The 21,454-nt window shown below is 36.6% G+C and overlaps 1 protein-coding gene across 2 annotated transcripts in view; it reads right to left on the reverse strand.

The window, feature by feature from the left end:
- The window catches only part of ITGA8 (integrin subunit alpha 8), a 173,607-nt gene that overhangs the window by 115,202 nt on the left and 36,951 nt on the right, over positions 1–21,454 (reverse strand). For both annotated transcript variants that reach the window (XM_081297410.1, XM_081297409.1), the window contains exons 5-11: positions 16,590–16,651; positions 15,430–15,475; positions 11,732–11,857; positions 10,713–10,757; positions 5,265–5,308; positions 3,642–3,698; positions 489–541 (exon numbers count right to left, since the gene is read on the reverse strand). In XM_081297410.1, coding sequence (XP_081153536.1) covers positions 489–541; positions 3,642–3,698; positions 5,265–5,308; positions 10,713–10,757; positions 11,732–11,857; positions 15,430–15,475; positions 16,590–16,651 — 433 coding nt within the window. The remainder of the gene's footprint in view (positions 1–488; positions 542–3,641; positions 3,699–5,264; positions 5,309–10,712; positions 10,758–11,731; positions 11,858–15,429; positions 15,476–16,589; positions 16,652–21,454) is intronic.

The raw sequence follows: 21,454 nt of genomic DNA on the forward strand, positions 1-21,454 counted from the left end.
TGTAATTACTATCCTAATCAGAAAAATAACATTATTATTATTTCATCTTCCCCATAGATATTGCTAATAGTTGGCTAAAGCAATGTCAGCAGGAAAAAATTCATTTTTGTGCAAATGTATTATGACTGCATCACATTCTAGGGGGAAAATTCTTAGGATTGAAGAGACAGATGAACAAATTCCTCAATGGATGTGGATTTTGAGTGGCCAAGGATTATTCACTTCATAAAATTAAAAATAAAACCAAATAAAATAGTCCTCTTTTAGAAGTGGCAGATGTGGAAAATCTCAGTAAAGACATAAAATAGGATGACAGAATTCTTTATTAGATACATCCTCTTGTCCTGAATCAGAAAAAACAGTTCAAACAAAGGAGCCTCTATGTTTTTGAGGAAGTACAAAAGGATATACTTTAGGAAGGAAAAATATCCCATATTTATGAATGACCATGATATATTAGAGACTGAGGGGGGTTCTTATAAACTTACCCATCATTGTTAACATCCGATACGACAACACTATAACCAAAATAAGATGCCATCTGCAAAAAAAAAAAAAAATCAAAAGTGACATATTTTGTGTTCAAAAAGTCATTTTTATAGTCACCTCTTAATTACTCCTGAATGATGCATCTTATCTTGATAGATGTGGACTGACTGTCGGAGTCATTTAGTCTCACTCTGACCCGATGAATAATTTTCCCCATAATAACCCTGACATCTGCTTGGACATCCTCCTCTGGTTAGGCTTAACAATCAGCCCATTCAATCTGTGAAGACAACAATTAGAATGTTCTGTGCTTCATGCAACCTTTCATAACTTCTAGTCTTTAATCCCACCTAGTTCTGTAATCTTGAATCTCACAGAACAAATCCAATTCCGCCTCCACATGAAATCTCATGTTCAAATGTTTTCAGATGGATCACCATGTAGCACCTTCTTAGAGTTGCCACATGTAGAAACAAAAAAAAAAAAATGGATGATTCTTATGAGTATAGTAACAGAAGAGTTAAGTGGGATTGCCAATCTTTACTTTGGCCCCTGTATATTACTAAAGCATAAGGGCAGTTTTAATTTGGGGGAAACCTACATCTCAGTATCAATTTTATGTTAAGCTCATATTCAATGAAAGCTCCTGAATCTTTTCTACAAGTGTAAGTGGGGTACCATAATCTCCCCATGTTTTGCCTCTGATATTTTGTTGTTCGATCGAGGTTTTCAGGAGTTATATAGTCTTTTCAGATATGGCTGATCATTCCAGCTTGTCAATGTCGTTTCCATGGTCTGCCATCTGAAGTTTCAATTGATTTAGCCTCCTGCCATCTGCTAAGCTAATCAACTCCTAGAGAGTATGTCCATGGAAGGCAGAGAATGATCAGTTTAGTTCTCTCTTCTACTTAAGCAATGTTTGGACCAAAGTAGGCACCAGGTACCAAAATCTCTTTGCTGAGGGAAAGAACATGAAAGTTACCAAGTGTCACATGATCTCAGTTCTCATTTTCTTTTCTTTATTCTAAACATAAACAGTGCAAATCTTATACCTTGTGTCATGTGTGCGGCCTTTGCTCATAGAAATTTCATCATGTATGCATTAAGTTCTGAGGTTTAAGATGATCAAACTAGGTGGTATTGAAGATGAGAAGTTATAGAAGGACTAAATTTAGCAATATTAAAATGCTTCTATTGATAAACATGTAAAAAGAGATCTAGCTAAAGTAGACTTTCTGCATTTTCTCTTTTGGTTTGTTTTCTTTATTAACATGTATTAATGGGATTCTGTGTGATATCACCATACATGCAATCAGCACACATTGGTCAAATCCCCTTAGTTGTAGTTGTTCAAACTTTACAGAACCATCCAACTTCACTGCCATCCCACCCTCATTCCTCCATAACTTCCAAAAGAGTATCATGAGAGATGTGAACTGCTTTGTGGAAAACTGCAGAGTAACAGGTGGACTGACTCCCCACATTTTGGCAACAAGATGTCAAAAGCATTTTCGGCTCGTTTAATCAATTTTCTTGACATGCCTCTCAGACAGCAGTACCCAATTCGGTGCTTGAAGAAATGTGGCAAATTTCACCAGTCACAATACCCAGGAACATGCAGGGTGGGAGATAAACTGTGGACTCGACCATATTTGGTCAAGAGGGTGTTAGCATCCTGTTTTCAGGAATTGACCCACTCACAGTAGAACCTCAGGAAATGACAGTGGGAAAGGAGTAATGGTCGTCTCTGGGAGGAAAGGGCTCTCAAGATCCCATTTACTACTGAGGCTCAGGAGAGGGTTCCAGTTACAGGAAACAAGAGCAGCAGAAGTCCAGGCCCATCAGCAGTGACCAATAGGATGAGACCTCAGAGTTGCCACTGTCTTCTGAAAGGGAAGGAGGTACTGAGAGCTCACCACCAGGTACACTAAACAGCACTGGCAATATAGTAAGACCCCAGCAGATAATGGTGTTTTTTTTTTAAGGAGGGTAATCTGCCTCACTGTGCAAGCCTTGCTCAGTGGCTAGCATGGAGAATATGAGAGTCCTACATACCAGGACATGTTCTAGCTTGCTCTTCTAGGATTCTTCCTTTCTTAGAGCCCTGACAATATCTTCGGAAAGCAGAGGAAATCCTACTTGCTTTTCTTAATATTGCAATCTCTTGTCCTGAATTACTAGGTTCTTAGAGAGGTGTTTAACTCATTTGCTCCAACACACACACAAGAACACACATGCACACATACACACCCTCACACTGTCTGTGGGAGCTTTTCTCCTTGATGTTATTGAGGACCTGTAGCTACCTGGCATCCCAGAGGCTCGTCATCATTTGCAACTAATTCCCAACATGCAGTGCCAGCTCTACCTGTGCTGCCACCTATTACTAGTAATTACTTAGTCACTTCATTAAGACCCCGGCCCATTCTAGCATAGCCTCAGTCAACTCATTTTCAATTGCAGCATAAAGTGGCTAAGAGATCATCTTAAGTGGAACATGGAATTCTCTCTTTGCCACCTCAAGGAAGAGATATTCTAAAGGGCTTTATCTTTATGTCACCTTGAAAGACAGGAGCTTAATACAGGCTGTTCATGTCAGCTTCAAAGCATGCACTTAATTTCAAATGTGAATTTACTAAAAAATAAGTTGAAACTAGGGGGTTACTGAGAAATCTCATGGGGTAAGTCCCTGCCCCTCTTTATCTTTGACTTCTACTTCTGTTTCCCTTGTATAAACATTCTAGAGACTTTTCTGTGATTCTCAGACATGTAAGATGTTTGAATGTCTTAGAATTAGCTGCTATTAGCTATGCATTAGATGTTGCCCCCAGAGGATCCCCTGACCACCCTAAGAGATCCTTTACCACACCCTAATTATATAGCTATTTATTTTCTTTATATCATCAATCACTATCTGAAATTATCATGAACATTTTATTTGATTGTAAATTAACTCTTCCATCCTGCTGTACTCCACACAGAGCTGCAGGAGAGCTGGGTTCATCTTTCTGCTCCACAGTTGTATCCCAAATCAGTTTCTGACACATGTCAGATGCTCATTAAATATTTTTTGAGTGAATGAATAAATGATGTAAGTATTAAAGTATATTAGCATTGAGTGATACTATGATTTCATATTAAAATATCTTTACCTGTTCACCAGTGAAATTCTGAATGAAGGTCATATCTGTAGAATTAATGATTGACACCTAAAATCAGAGAAATTAGATAGACACATCATTTGACATAAAGCTAAAGAAATTATTTTTTAAAAAATTGCAACTTAAATCATTTAATATTTTGTGAAGAATAATAAGCTTTTTTAAAAAAATATTTATTTTTTTAGTTGTAGCTGGATACAATACCTTTATTCCATTCATTTATTTTTATGTGGTGCTGAGGATTGAACCCAGGGCCCCGCGCATTCTAGGCGAGCACTCTACCACTGAGCCACAATCTCAGCCCCACTAATAAGCTTTAATAAGTAATAAGAATTAGCGATATGCAAAACAAAACTGAAAGTCTCTGAGAATGACCTAAAGGAAAAATCCAAATAAACTTTTGTTTGTAGTTAACTCTAGAATATTTTCAGACAAAAAAAAATTCATGCTTACTTATTGGAGGTGGGGAAATAATAGTTGAATTCAAAACCACTGAGAACAAGTAAACTGATGGTCAGATAACTTACTAATCAGGCTTTTGTCTAAATATATTTCTGTTTTTATGCTATTCTAAGAATTCAGAACTTTGGTTCTTAACCAAAAAAATAGATTTTAAAGTACTATCAATATAGCAAAAATAGTTCTTTTAATTCTGTCTACCCAAAACCAAATCAACAAACATTATACCTTCTAGATTTTAAAAAAATAGACTTTGTAATATATGTTTTTCTTTTTATAAAACTTTAATATATTCTTTTCCTAATTTCATGATGACTAGTTGTGATGGACTTGCCTAGTATCCATCCCATATTCCTGTCTACCTGGAACATCAGAATGTGACCTTATTGAGAAGATGAAGTTAGTTAAGGATCTCAAGATGAGATTATCTTAGGTAGGCCCTAAATCCAATGATGTTGCCACAAGGCCAGGAAAACCAGAGTCATTGAGAGTTGGAAGGGTCAAGGAGAATCCTCCTTTAGCTATGTTGGAGGGACCAGAACCCTGCCACACCTTAATTAGACTTTAGGCCTTCAGAACTGTGAGAGAACATATTCATGTTGATAAACGTCACTCTGAGGTTTGTGGCAATTCTATGTAGCAATCTTAGCAAAATAATGTCCTAGTGAAATCACTGTTGATTTATTATTTCTACCGTATGAGACACATTAAAGTGCTGATTGTAGCAATGGAAGCCTTTACAACATTCCTCAATTGTGCACACAGACAGGGTCAGCTTCCTGGGTGTGTGGCCTATGTAGTCACACAAGGCCCTGGGCTCCACCAGATCCAACCTTAGTTTAACGCTTTGTTGTTGCTGTTCTGAAATTTTTAACAATTTAAAAATCTTTGATAATTATGGTTCTTTGCAAAAAAAAAATTGCCCCACATTTTCATTTTATACTATGTCCCACAAATCATAAAGCTTCTCCTGCATGTGGATCTGATCAAAGTTAGCTTCATTTGTTTTCCTTCCTATTTTAGTAAGCAAACAGCATGAATCAATAGGAGGCACTCATTACTGAAGAAAAATTTTGAAGCCTTAAACATACATTGCAGGAAAACATTTCTCTTCATAAACAAGAAATATCTTAGAATGCATTGTCAAGTACTCACATATCCAAAATTCTGTGCTCCTCTTGGAACTCCAGCAACCAATTCTGGAGATAAAATAGAAATTTAGAAGGGAAATTCCATGTATACTTAAAGCTGTATAGTAAGTAACTGGTAATGACAGTATTTTCAAAATGGGGTAGAGGGTTAAAAGTTCAAAGTCAGATTTTTGCATTACATTTTCATTAACCTTTGTTTCTTTACAGACAACAGAAAACATAAGAGCAAGTTTTTCTTTGAGATTGTTGAGTTTTCAAACCATTCTGCATGCACTTCTGTTTCTAGAACATCAGCCTGACTTTTCAAATCTGCAAGTGATTTCTAGGTTGAAACTTTTATTCTGATTTGCCAGTAATCACTATGGGAACTTTTTTTTTTCTTTTTCTGGTATAGAAGTACAGTTCCCATGATACTAACATGCTAAAACTAAATGCAAAGTTTGATTACCTAAGGGAATAAAAACACATATCATAAATTAGATGCTAATTTAATTTTACTGCCTCTTGGCAGCAGTGTTTGGGCAACATGGCAGCTAAGCATATCCCAGGGAGGAAGCACTGATGGTACAGCAGACAAGTCTGAGGAGGGGGGCAGTATAGTCCAGTGCACAGTGGCCTGGCTATAGGTTCAGAAAACAGTGGTTGCAGTCATGGGTCCTCCATATACCTGAGATGAGTGACTGAACTTAGTTTTCCACAATTACCTACAATCTATGGGAGTTAGATTATAATAATAATAATAATTATTATTATTATTTCTAGCTCTCGTTTATATAAATCTAAAGCATCTTTTATATTAGGGTTTAAAATTTAGTATAATTTAAAGAAAAGAGGCAATGGAATAGATTCCTATTCTATCCAAATTGCTACCCATCCTCCAAAACTGCTCCTAAAGGTACAGCACATAATCATTGTAGCATTAAGTATATCTGCTGTTCTGTGCTTCAGCAGAGTTGAGCGTGTATAGTATTAGTATTAATCACAAGGGAAGATTCACTTAGGTCAGACGTTAGATATTTCATACGTAAATTCATTCATCCAGTTGACAAATATGTACATGTGATTGTAGGGAAATAGTGGGAATAAAACAGACAGAATTCCTTGGTCTGTTGGAGCTTATATTCTAGTTGGAGAAGGTAGTCACCTAAAAATTAGAATCAATTAAATGGCATAGCAGAATAAAATAAATGAAGTAGAGAAAAGCAAAGGGATGAACTGGTAGATGGGGTGTTGGTGTTAGGATGGGGAAAGGATTGCAATTTATTAGTGTAGTCAGGGGAGACTCAGTGTGTAGAAAAGGAAGAAGTAAATATTGTAGATATCTGGCAGAAGTATGTCCTAGTTAGAAGGAACATCAAGTGCAAAGGCCCACAGGTAGGAGTGTGTTTGGATTTATTCAAAGAATAGCAAGGAGGCCACAGTGACTTGAATAGAACCAGTGAGGGGTAATGGAGCAGGAGATGAGACCAGATTTGGGCCAATGACGAGAGCCTTTTAGGTCATTGTAAAGACTTGGGTTATAGTTGGGAACTCATTGGGAGAAAAGAAGGTACATGATCTAACTTATGTTTTGGAAATTGAAGTTTGATTTCTGGATTTAGGACAGACTGTAGGAGGGCAAGGGTGAAGCAGGGAGACCAGGCAGGATGCTCTTGCAGTAATACCGGTGTGAGATAATAAACTTGGATCAGAGTAGAAAATATGCAGGAAGAAAGACATGAAACAAGTGGTCTGATTCTGGTTCTATTTTGAAGGTTTAGTTAGCAGGATTTGATTGTGGACTGGATCTGGAGAGAGAAAGAGCACTTGGCTGACTTCCAAGGTATTTGACTTGAGCAACTTAGAGGACAGCACTGCCATTAGGTTGCAGCTGGGAGGGTGAAAATGGAGGGCAGCACCTCTTTCTGCAGGAAGGGCAGGCCTTCCGTACCACCACATCAAATTTGGGATGGCTACTCTATTACAGATGTGGAGTAGGAAGCTGGATCCATGCACCTGGAAATCAGTCTAAGCTGGAGAAATAAAAACTACAAGATCGCCAAGAGAGAACTCAAATTTTGTAGAAACTGTCCATGGATTTAGTCCTGGGTCGCTCAGTGAGGTGAGGGAACTGAAAGAGCTGCCAGGGACCTAGAGGGAAGCCAGGTAGAGAGATGAGGAGGGAGGAATCCAAGCTGTCCAGTGCTCCTGAGGTTCAGGGAAGATGAGACACCTGGAGACCCCTGGTTTGCCTGACAAGATCAGAAGCAGCACAGATCAACAGGCTGAGGCTTAAAACAAGGGAACTGAGGAACTGTCACACAGAGAATACCAAAAGAGAAAAGTGACAATCCTTTCAAAGCAGAAAAATACAGGTGTTAGTTATAGCCGCAGGTGGAAGTGGGACAAGTAGATGTTTTTTGTTTTTAATGGGAGAAATAAGAATATGATTGAATGGTAGTAAGAATGACACAGGAGAAAGGGAAATGGTTCTATGAAAGATAGAAAAGCAAGAATTGCATCTCTGAGGACAAGAGCAAAAGGGACCAAAGCAGAGGGGTTAGCTTGAGAGAGCATGTGAATAGTCTACCTATAGCAACAGAACAAGATAAGGTTCTGGCCAAGGAAGCTTCTAGCACTTGTAGGATACTGTCCACTTTTTAGTCATCTTTTTGGAGGGTATAAATTAAATCCTCCTGACACTGAGAACCAACTACAATCTAATATAATGGAATTGACTTCAGGGTCAGACCTGTCAACTAAGACAGATTCAGGGGGGATTGTGTCATTTGAGATGCAGGGCAACCATTACTTCTCATATCTCACAAACATTTAGAATCTTGTTCCCCCCAAATCAATCATTATACCCAGTAACTTTGGAAACTGCAACCTCCCAAGACCACACCATTAAGGGGCTATTAAATGAAATGTTGATTAAAGATGTTTATAATCATTCATAAATGATTAGGATATTTAATTACTTAGGGCCAAAGGCAAATTAGAACTGTCAATCAACTACACAGATTTTTGCTTGGAAGGGAAAATAGGAGACTTTTCTTAGATCTATTCCAGTAACTCATGGTGAAACCTTCAGAAGTTTCTTAATATCAGCAATATGTTCAGAAAAAATTTAGGTGTTTGACCTGAAAATTTTCGTCTAGTGAGAAGCAGAAAAGAGACTTTCATTGAATGTCTTCTCTTGAACAAGCAATATACCATGTGATTTATCATATTTACCTCACTTAACCTCTAAAGAGGAGGGATTAATATCCCATTTTGATATATAGGGAAATCGAGGCTTAGAAAGATTCAGTCACTGTGGAGGCCATACTTATTGAGTAGAAGTCAAGAATTGTCAAGTCAATGTTCCTTCTCCATATTCAATTACTTTCCTGATAAGGGTCAAGTTCAGATCACTTTCTTGGGTCTTAGCTCACCACATCTAATTCCAAAATGAGATCACAGGCTCTTTTTTGAGTCATGAACACATTTGAAATGGAAAGAAACTTGTGCATCCTCTCAACAGAAAAATTCAAATACATAGAAAACTTGAGATTCTTAGAAATATATATTTACATATATATTTATATAAATTATATATATATATATATATATATATATATATATATATATATATATATATATAATTTCTAAGAGCTCAAAACTAGTAAAGCCTATCTGTGGACCACCCAACAGTCCAGAGATTCCATATTAAGAATCCTTCATGTAGAGGACATCAAATCCTTTTTCATGGCATTCTAAGTCCCTGCCTGGTGTCTAATTAAGTAAACAGTGAACATGGACAGCCTTGGATTCATGACAACCTAGTGAACTGACTGTGGTATGGTTTCAGAGAAGTTTTTATTTCAGATATCCTCAAAATTTGGATACATTTTCTAGATATTCCTGAGATCCAATGGAAAAATCATTATTTATTTTCTACCATCTTTCCTGGGAAAGTGTTGATGTGCAGCATCACTAATTTCCTTCCTTGGGTCAGAGTACTATTTTAGAGAGCTTTTTAAACAAGTGCTCAAATGCCATGGAGAAAGAAAAAAAGAAAATCATGTTGGGCAAAGTGGTGCATGCCTGCAATTCCAGTGACTTGGGAGGCTGAAGCAGGATTGTGAGTTTGAGGCCAGCCTCAACAACTAGCAACTTAGTAAGACCCTGTCTCAAAATAAAAAATAGAAGGACTGGAATGTAGCTCAGTGGTAAAGTGCCCCTGGGTTCAATCCCCAGTAAAAAAAAAAAAAAAAAAAAAAAAAGTGCATGGATTTTGCCTTCAAGGAGACACATGAAACAGCTTTTGTGGTTAACCTTCTTCCCTTTCTTTTTGTTTTGTTTTTCAAATCACAAGTATAATTGGATTATACTTATTACTCTGCTTAAACCTTTTGTGGCTTCTCCCCTGTTTTTTGCATAAGTTCTAGAATCTTTTCCATGACCTACAAGACCCTACATGATCTGGGCCAGTCCCTTTTCTCTAAACCAACCTTATTTCATTATTCGTATCAAAGTCCAGCCAGTTAAAACGAATTCCCTGAAAACTACATTTTTTTTACACACTTTAGAATATAAAAATTGGCCTTTATCATGGTACTTAGCACAATTTCTAATTAGGTATTCCGGGTTCATAAGTATCTATCAGACTCTGAGATTAAGGACCATTTGTTCACCTCTGCATGCTCCACACTTTACACACACACACACACACACACACACACACACACACACATTTGAGTAATGAATGGCCAATCCCATAGGAGAGAGAAAAGGAAGATGACATAAGGGTTCACAGAAGGAGGCTAAGTAAGGATTTCTGGAGAAGATGACTTTTAAAATTGACCTAAAAAGATAAATAAATAAAAGCACTTGGCCACTGGAAGATGGCGATGGATACAGACTTAGAGGACTGAAAACAGACACAACAGCCAAATGAAAGGAAAGGATAGAAGGCAGGCGATTGCATGTCACACATGAGAACAGGCATTAGTTTGTGCTGTTATTTTGGGACTGCACATGTCCAAAGGGAAAGAGAGAAGTAATGTTGGCATGAGGCATAGGAGTCAGGTAGGGAGTGTAGTTTCGGACATCTACAATATGAGATCTTAGAAGTTAAATTAAAAAGAGGGATCTTAATTTCTCTTTTAAGAGAAATTGGGTCTATTGCTAATGGCATGGCTGTTGTCTAATTCATTTAACCATCTGTACATTTTTCATTTGCAACATAGGATGACTGCCCTAATTTTTATTTCTTAAGGTTTATATCAATTCCTATGAAATTTGTTGTGACGGAAAATGCTGCACCAAATATGTACACATTTTTTTGCAAAATATTATCATATGTATTTGGGATTCCATTTTATATATTGTGTATAGCAAAGAAAACATATTTACAAAAGGACTTTTAATGTCATTTTACCTATTCTCTATGCTTTTAAGATGAGTTAAGTTCAATGATGTCTCTCACCTTGCTGAGAGTCTCCAGTGAATTCCCCAACAGCAACTGAGTATCCTGTTTTAAAAGAAAAGAAACAAACTGTAATCAGATTAAATGAGATATATCTAGCATAGTACTCCTTTATTTAGAAATCTTTATCAACATTATGAAATAAAAGCTCGTGGTTCAATAAAGAGGAAAAGCAATCTCACTACTATGAATACTTTCATAGTAAGTCCTAGATACACAATAGTTGTTACTACCAACATTATGTAGAAACTGGCAAAAAAATAATCAGATTCTGAGGTCAATTTTCAAAACACGAACACTTCATCATCAATCTGTATATGGAAATGGCAGCTGTTACATTTTAAGAGCTGCTGATTCATCATGATTAGGCAGATACTCTTAAAGATACCCTTTTTGTCAAGTTTTGCTACTTTTGATCATTAACAAGGCATGCTTACTAATTCCTTTAGTAATTATTTTTCACAAATTTCACTTAGCTCCAAAAGGAGGTGCTAGCTGTTCTTAGAAAACGTAAGTACCATTTAAAATTTTTTTCAAATTTATCAAGCAAACAAAATACCACTAGAATACCAAAGGTGGGAAAGAGTAGTGATGAAATGATATTGTGCAGTTTGCATATGCTAAAGTTTGAGAATATTCGAGCAGCTGGAAAGTCTCTTGTTGCTGATCTGGACACTGGCTCAGCAACCATGTTGCCCCAGTAACATTGGTAGCAGCCCTGCTAATACATGGTGCCTACTATCAGCCAAGTATTTTATATGCAAAAGATTGTTATGGATCCTACAGAAGAGCTGCTCAAAAACAAACAAAATAGCTTCTCAAGTTATGCGAGTATACAACATGAGTAAAAAAAAAAAGGTAGTTGTATTTAAAGAGAAAAGCTAAGCATCTATTCTAATAAGGAAAGGAAACTTATAGAAGATGACAAATGACATCAAATAAGTATGGAATCAAATTTGCATCTACATTTAAATCTGCTTTTCTTGAAAGAAAAAAATGTCTTGAGCAGTGGATCTCACCAAGGTAACTATCATCGTAGGAAGCTGGAGCTACTTCGGTCTGCTTCTCTCCAGCCAGTTTCCTCAGAATATCCTTGAATGAGTAATTTGCGATAATGTCTGCAATACTGGCGGTGATCACTTGACCTGTTTTTAGACAAACGAATAAGTTAACTGAATGAATGCAAGAGGCAGGCCCTCAGCAGACCCAGAACCACACACGATCCTTGAAAGCTACCATGGGATTACTTGCATTCTTGATGATAAATTTTCCTGCCTGCCACTAGAACTGAAAGGTAGAGTTGATTATAGCTGCCCAGAAGACCAAAGATGAACATTTCAGGTTGCTTCCAGCATACCTACTCCCTTTGCCTTCAATTTATATAATTAAATTTCTTATTCTAGAATATTCATTCTAGAAGCAAACTTTGAAATCATCTAGCCAATATAGTTTCTTAGAAAAGGGGAAGATGAGGCTCAGAGCCCTTGAATGCATTCTCTAAGGTCACATGATTTTGCTAGAAGGATATCTGACATGACAACTAAGGTCTCCTTTGGCATTTTAATAAAACTTTGTAGTCTTGCAAAGTATAGATGTACAGTAAATCTAAATAAATAATTTAGATTTAGATTGAGTATAAGTACTACTCAATAGATTGTAAAAATATCAGTTAAGTTAAAGGAAGAAATTATATGATCAATGAGTCATTTACTTTTTATGCTAAAATATATTGAGAATAAAATCTATTGAGCATAAAATTATGACAGTAGGAAGGAGCTAGGTTCAATGAGATCCAGAATTTTAGCAATAAAGGAATCCATGGCCACCAACATTGATAGGATAAGAAGTTTTGCTAATCTCTCCCAAATAAAGTCACACTTGAAAGTCTTGAAATATGATTGTACTGGAGTACATGATTGTCTAAAAGATAGTAATTTTCCACTATAGTTGCTTTGCATTCCACATCTTTTATGGACATCTAGGGCAGAAGTGTAATCATGAGCTCCTTGGAAGGAAACTGGAGGAATGCTTTCAAAAGACTAATATTTAACATCAATTTTGAAGCCAAATTAGTCTTGAGAAACTCACACATAAAATTCCCACAATCTTTCTGTTTGAAGTCACCCCCCCAAAAAAAAGTGTGTGTGTGTGTGGGGGGGGGGGGAGAAAGAATAAAACCGTCAAAAAAAAAAAAGCCACATCATAAATATTTCCAAGTCACTGGGACAGAAATGACTGTTCTGATATTAGACAATGGTGTTTACACACGAATTTTTGAACAATATCTATAGAATTTGCCAATTTTCTTTTAATTAAGGCTCTATAAACCTTCTTTCCCTCCCACATACATACTGCCTTTGCTTTTTTTCCTTCAGCTGTGCCTATAAACATAATCTTAAACCTGTATAAAATTTTAAATTCTATGTCTCAGACAAATGCTTCTATATGCCCTTGCCAGAGCTAATTTACAGCAAATCATTTGTATCAAACATTTCCCCAATTTAAACAAAGAAATGGATTATGCAAAATTAACCAAGTGAATTAGAAGACAATCTTTAAAAATAAACGTAAATTTTATTTTATGTCCATCTCTTGCAAAACATGTTTTTCAGTTTGCAAAATAATCTTTAAAGACCAAGATGTCAATTATTTGATATTCATGATTAATGTGTATGAATTAAGCTTAAGAGTAATTTTATAGAAATTTTTATCATAAATTCATCTTCCTGGACCTTTCCCATTGGCCTTTAAATATTATCCAGTCTCTTCCATTTAAAACAATCATTCCTCAGCTATTCACATTCTATTCTCACATTCTACTCTAATTATCCTGAACTTTATGGCCAAAATTTCATCTAAAGTCTCTGTATTCTCTTGTTAGATATCTCATTCTTATCCATGGCTTCAGTTATCACCAATATGCAAGTGACATAAGTTTATCTTTCACCCCAAGATATCTTCCTAGAACTTAAGCCTTGATACCTAAATATTTAAGTGAAAAACTCTCGGACAGTCCAACATTTCTATACTCAACATAACCAAAAGCAAACTGAACACCTTCTCTTTCCAACTTATTCTAAACCTGTTTTTTCCATTGTTCTCTAACTCAGTGAATGGTACCCAACTGATTTTAGTTGCAGAAGTCAGTAACATATTCTTAACATGAATTTTTTTTTTCTTTCTTTCTTTCTTCTTCTTTTTTTTTTTTTGGTAGCATTTGAACTCAGGGGCATTCAACCACAGAACCACATCTCCAGCCCTTTTAAATTTTTTTTTTTTTTTTTTTTTAAATTTTGAGACACTGTCTCATTAAGTTGCTAAGGGCCTCACTAAGTTGCTGAGGCAGGCCTTAAACTTGCCATCCTCCTGCCTTAGCTTCCTGATTTCAGGTGCGCACTACCATGTCTGGCAAATTTTTTCTCCTTTTCAATCTGCATATCTCTATTCTTAAGGAGCAAACATGTTTACCTGAAACCTATAGCTAGTTGACTTTAAAAACTTTTAGTTTGGGCTGGGGATGTGGCTCAAGCGGTAGTGCACTCGTCTGGCATGCGTGCGGCCCGGGTTCGATCCTCAGCACCACATACAAACAAAGATGTTGTGTCCGCCGAGAACTAAAAAATAAATATTAAAAAAAAAATTCTCTCTCTCTCTCTCTCTCTCTATCTCTTTAAAAAAAAAAAAACTTTTAGTTAGCTTATAACTTTATAACAACCTTATGACTTAGTTTGCTAATATTTCACTTCGGCCAACTTCCAATCAGCTTTCAGATCATAGCCATCGTGATGGTCTTAAAACGTGAATTTGATAATAGTATGCCATGAACTTCCCCAGAACCTTCCCATTGTTCTGAGGACAAATATCGCCTTCCTACTCCAGCTAAACCCATCCATTTATACTCTTTAAATCCACCAGTAGTGTTTTGTTTGTAGGACAGTGACAATGCTGTTTACCTTGGCCTGCAAGCCCTTTGCGTGATGGGTAGGGCCACTCCATATACAGCTCTTACCCCCTCCTTTTAAAAATCCTAATTATCAACCTAGTGAGGGCCTAAGAAGTTTAGTGAGATCTTGTCTCAAACTAAAAAAAAATTAAAAGGGGTGGGGATATGGCACAGTGGTTAGGCACCCCTGGGTTCAATACCCAGTAGCAAAAAAGAAAAAAAAGAATTAGAGGAAGTCATCCCATTTGGGTACATGCTGTCTTGCACCTGAGTTGGTGGCCCTTAAGTAGATTACAACTTGTATTCCACTCCCTGTCAGCCAACGATCAGAATACAAAGCTCACCTATTTGCAGCCATCCTGGGAAAGCCTCCTGCATTTTTATGGCCCCAGCATGACATCACTTTCCTTCCTCGTGTGTATCCTGATCAGAGTTTCTTAGGTACTCATGTTACTATTGAATTGATGCCTGTATCTTTCCCCAGTTATTAACTTCTGTGAAGGTAAAAACCATATCTGTTTTCACCCATTATTATATTCCTAGCATCTAACACAAAACCTTGGCACAGCGTCAGTAAATTCTTGGGGAAGAAATGAATTGTTAAGTTGCAAGAATTTTTAAAAATAGCATTTCTATATTAAGAGTACAAATTGAAACGATGCTTTATTCAAGAAACTATGACTAAGGATAAAATATTAATGTAATAAAAAGTCAACATTTGAATCCTTATGAGTAACAACAAATGTGCTTTTCTCCTCTGCTAACAGAACATACCTTGCCAGTAAAAACTTCCAGGTCCTCCGACAACGAGGTCTCCATTCTACAAAACAGAAGCAGCAACAGGAATAACAATTGGAAAAGAAACACTGAGAAACTTTCAGAGCGATAAATCATTGCTAATAAGCACTGCTCTAACCATTTGTTCTCATTAAAAAACAATTTTTCAAAGAGGTCCTTGTATCAGAGGCCTGCAGGTCGTTTTCTTTCCTCTTTTAATTTCCTTTCAATTATTTAGTATGTGATTAAAGAGTGGTAACATGACTCAGGTAAGTTGAACTTTCTCCCCTGAGAATATATAAATTCAGTTTTTTTGGCACTGCCTCTGGTAAACAAAACATCTGCATTTTTAATGCTGCACAATTTAGCAGGCATGGTCTTTGAAAAAGCCTTGATAATAAAAGGAAAATTCTGTCCTGATTTTTTTTTTCAAGGCCACAGTAATGCCTGCTTTATTTTCTCATATATCTGCAAGCCTATCCCCTTCTCAGGAAAGAAAGCAAACCCTCCGGACTAGAAAATGTAAATATATTTTCAACTGCATACAGTCCCACTTTTGGTACCTTAAATCTGTATATCCCAGTGGGAGAAAAATTAATACAAAACAAAAAAGCCATGACAGAAAATATAATGAACAGCAGTCAAACAACATATGTTGATGAAAAATTTCTACTGTATCTCTATTTCAAAACCCTAGGATGTCTGTTCTCAAGTACCAGTACTAGACATCTGTGTTTTTAATTTTGTAAAAGGATATGTGAATTTTCTTGTATAACCAAATCAATCAGTCCCAGCTAAGAGATTAAATAATTTATAGATTCTTCTGATAAATTTAGAAATATATTTTTTCCCTGAGTTTTTGAGATTTTCATTTAAAAACAATTGCTACAGGGGATAGGAAAGAAGATGATTGCTTTTCCTGGTATTCCTATACATATGTCATTGTATGTGATTTCATCAATAAATTGTTATGTGCATAGATTCCTTAACAGAAATAAAGAGTAAATGGAAAAATAATCTTAAGAAGTTGCCAGACATGGATAGGTACCTAAGGGTTCATTGGTTGTTGCTATTGTTGAGGGGCATGGGAGGGAAAGAGGGTTAAACAGCAACAAACCACATGAAATATTAGAGACTGCAAGACCAAAACAATTCACCTTATAAAAATCCAGACTAAATCCTGCTTGGCAGTAACCTTGGCCTTCAGGATCGGCATTGCCTGGAAGGATCAAGATATATAAGTGTTATAATGTCATCATTTCTAAGATATATTTTAATGACCAATTCCATATATTTTGTTGTTTTCCCTGTAGATTTCTAAACCTGAAATAATTAATATGTTCTGTATTTTAAAAATTCATTCCAAGTAATTTATTAAATGTGTTCCACGTATTTTCTGATTCTAAACATCATTGTGATTCTATAGTAAGAGCAATAGGAATAATATCTTTTTGGATCTACTGCTCACATAGAGTATTGACTATTCTACGTTTAGGGAATACAGCAAAAGAAACAGAGTTAAATTGGGTTTTACAAATCATGTTCATTGGAAGAAATAAAATCTCCACCTTTAGACTATCTTTCTAATTGCCCTTGTGACACTAACCTCTCATCTTTGCCTGCTCCTTCTCATACATTTGCCATTCCTAACAGGAATGCCTGGAGAAAGATCACCTGTGTTCTTGCTTTCTACTGGGGGAACACCAAAAAGGATTTCCATTTCAGTGCTTTTCATTAGGAACTGACCTTAAAATTATTCTATTGTTAGATAAATTGGCAAATTCCATTTCTGATTGCAATCACTCTCACAGGGACATTCCAATGCTGATGTTCACGAGAAAGAGAACACTCTAGGAATGGTTATTTTGTATTCAGTGTTATTCACTAACAGAATGTCCAAAAATATCTCATTGTATACTTGTGCAAATTATATACCAACAGAAGGATTCCAATAGTTTTATTATCAAAGTCTTTATGGCATTAAGATTAGAAATGTACTGCTCATAACTTGTACTTTAAGTACTTCTAAAATGCTTGAATTATAGCTAACATGTAGTTAAGTAGGGGAAATCTTAATAGTTAACATAGCTAGATATGGACCAGGTGTGGTAGCACACACCTGTAATCCCAGCAGCTTGGGAGGCTGAGGCAGGAGGATCAAAAGTTTAAAGCCAGCCTCAGGAAAAGCAAGGTGCCAAGCAACTCAGTGAGACCCTGTCTCTAAATAAAATACAAAATAGGGCTGGGGATGTGGCTCAGTGGTCAAGTGCTCCTGAGTTCAATCCCCCACTACCAAAAAAGAATATGTGGTGTGTGTGTGTGTGTGTGTGTGTGTGTGTGTGTAGTGCTAGATATGAACATGCTATTAATTACTTATTTTTTTATCAAGAATATTCCTAATGTGAGTTCATAATCCACTTGAATCAAATGTATGAAATATGATATGTCAAGAGCTTTGTAATGTTTTGAACAACTAATAATAAAAATAAAAAAAGAATATTCCAGAATGAAAACTAAAATGAGAGGGCAGGAAAGGAAACAAATACACATCATCACAGGAAACACTCACAGGTTGGATGTGTGCCTGTTCCAGATGCTTTCTGAAATGGATATTGTTCTTCCAGCTTTTCCTTCCATTTTTTTCCCCTGCCTTTGGTCAGTACTTAGCTAATTTTAGTATTGTCATCATCAGTCTCTCCAGATGCTCTCCTTCTTTTTTTAATTTAATTTTTTTTTACATTTCAAAGTTTTCTACCATATACAACATTTTGTGACATATTTTTTCCTTCTTTTTTTAAAAAATATTTTTTAGTTATAGGTGGACACAATACCTTTATTTATTTATCTTTATGTGGTGCTGAGGATCGAACCCAGTGCCTTACCCGTGCTAGGTGAGTGACCACTGAGCCACAACCCCAACCCCTCTTTCCTCCTTTTATAATCATATTTTGTCACTTATGGTTATGAATTTTATTAAGTTCCATAAAAGTTCATCTATATAACCTCTGGGTACTAGTTTTCTAGAAAGTCATGGGTGTAAATATTCATACACATCTAGAAATATATGTGCATGCATGATACACTGCTATGTGAATCTATATGTGTTAATCTCAATATGTTTAAGAAATGTATTCTTAAATGCACAAACCTTTTTCTTTTTCATTAGAATTATACATAATAGTGGGATTCATTATGACATATTCACACATGTACATAATATGATCCATTTCATTCCCTAGTACCTCTTTTCCCTACCTCACTCCCTTACTTGATCCTCTTACTCTACTGGTTTCCCTTTTGCTTCTTTTTTAAATTGGAAGGCACAAATCTTTTTTAAAAAAGTCAACTATTCTTTTTAATATTGTCAAGTATTCAACAGGAAAGGAACATGATCATTCTTGGAAGCTATTTTGCTTTAGAACAAGAAACTGAAAAAGATGAAGAGAAAACACTATTTAAAAAAAATTCATTGAGAAAATAACCAACTTCACATGTTTATTTTGAGTGGCAACTGGAGTAGCTTGTGAAGTTCTTTTGTCCACAAGCCATTTCTCTTTTCTTGTTGAATTATGATTTATTGGAAGAGCTGAAGGCATCCTTCTTCCTGGAATTGCAGAATGTCTGTGAACTTTATAATTACGTTCCAGTGAACTCAGGAATGTGAGGACGGATGCTGTTCATTTGCTACTAGTTCTTGGCATCCAGAGTACAATGGGAGAGTGTGTGTCAACTCTCCTCACCTGGATCATGAATAACTGTAAGAGCTGAGGATGTGACATCCATATGAATGAACAGGTGAGTTCCCACATTGCTCACAGTTGCGGAGTGAGTTCGTGGTGCGGAATGAACAGAAGCGATTCTTTAAATTCTCTTTTGAAAATAATATTGCTGGTGTCCCTGTTCTGTGATATTGACCATATGCTCATGAACAAGCTGGCTTTGTGTTAATGAACTGTGAATTTCTTAACCATGACAGGAAGTCTGCTCTTTGGATGATTTAAAGAGGAAGAAGTATAAGTAGGAATAGGGAGCCCCTGAGGATGTGAAGACTGTGGGTTGTATTAGAGTCCAAAAAAATTCTTGGCCATTTACTTAGCAATTCTGCAACTCAGCCTCAGCTCTGTTTTTGCCTTTATTCCACTACTCTTCTATTTAGGAAAATAAAGAATGAATAAATTGGCACCATAAAGAAGCTCAAGATGAGAGTGTCTGTAATTTATATTTAAATCATGCTTCAACCTCACACTGAAACTTGTGTCCCACAAGACTAGATTCTATGGGCTGTGTGAACTCTCACATCACATGGGCAGTCAGGCAAAGGGGCAGAACAAGAAGTAGGACAGGTTTTACAAATGATCACCCTTGATGTCAGTTGGAGGAATAAGACGTGTCATCAAGGCAAAAAGTGTGTAAAGATGGGCTCAGCTTTTAATTACCACAAAAATGTGTAATTTGGGGAAGCAACTATAGCCATAATGAAAAAAGTGCTATGGATAGGTATAAGCAATGATAAAACAAGTTCAGCATTGAATCTTTTGGGCTTAACAACACTGACCTCTTACCAAACCCAAGAACCAAGCACCTGAATGGAAAGTGAGCCACGATAGCCTCTTCTTGACTATGGCCTGTTCCTGGGAAATTTCTCCCCTCACCATCCCAACTACCACTTGCTAAAAGAATTTCTCCCTATCGTCCTGTCTAAGGAGCCCCCTTCTACCTGTCTGCCCCAGGCCTGGGTCATGCCTCTCTCTCTTGCCTTGCTGTTTCAAGGCATTTTTCTCTACCTGATATGATATTTGAATTTACTTGTTGATATGTTTGTTGTTTGTTCTCTATCTCTCCCACTGAAGTGTCAGTTCCTTGGACAAAGGGGTTTGTTTTCTCTTATTCTTTGGTGTATCCCCTAACTGTAGAATGGGTAGTGCTAATGTGTTCAATAAATGTGTTGAATGAATAAATAATGAAATCTGGTTATCCACAAAGAACCCTCAATATAGCTGTTTAAAGCGAAGTCCTTATTATTCCACAGATTATTTATTTAGCTGACATTTAGAAAATCATTTTCCTCATCAAAACCCATCAGAGTTAAAAATAAATTCCACTTTCAGGTGTGAAACTCAGTGGCCTCTCTCTTAATCCAACTGTATTTTATTTACAGACAGGGTCTCACTGAGACCTCGCTTTTACTGAGGCTGGCATTGAACTTGTGATCCTCCTGCCTCAGCCTTCCAAGCTGCTGGGATTACAGTGGATGTACACAGTGGATGTACCACTGTGCCTGGTTTTATTGTTTATTTTGAAACAGGGGCTCACTAAGTTCCCAGTAATCTTGAATTTTAAAAATATTTATGCAAAATGAGGAAAATTTACTTGTAATTTTTGGAGTTAAACTAACTCTGGATTGAGATTTTTTAAAAAACCATCTACTGAAATCAATCTCTAGAAAGTTCTTTCCAATGACATTTTTCCCCATCCAATGTCATTTGCTGAATTAATAAGAATAAGAGTAAAAACCCATTGTTCGCTTGCTTATCTACAAAAACCAGTAATCTACTTGGCACTTAGAAAAATGGAGGCATTCCCAAAAAACTCTGAGCAGATGACCAGTCAGTCCATCCACCCATCATGCCATCTCAGAGTCCTTGGGTATTCTACAAAATAAAGGGATTATACAGCAACGTCCCCCAAATGGCACTCACAGGCTTCCTTTAAAACATGCTTTATTGGAAGATTTCTAAAACTGCCAGAGGAGATTTGGATTCTAAGTGTACAGCGTTTTCACTGGGGGAAAAAATGGTGGTAGTGGTGGTAGTGGGGAATTGAACACCTTAAGGAGAAAAGTGTCTGTCAATCAAAGCAACAGCCCCTGAGAACACAGGCCAGACAGAACGCTGATGCTGAGCTGGGCCCAACACCAGGAGCTGACCAACACCATGCCTGCCATAAACAAGCAGAATGGGCAGCCACCCTCTTTATAATACTGTGTGAAATTTAAGCAGCAACTGACACTTTCAGACCTAAA

Source organism: Spermophilus citellus (genome assembly GCF_964194105.1).
Source record: "Spermophilus citellus genome assembly, chromosome: 6".
Lineage (NCBI taxonomy): Eukaryota > Metazoa > Chordata > Mammalia > Rodentia > Sciuridae > Spermophilus > Spermophilus citellus.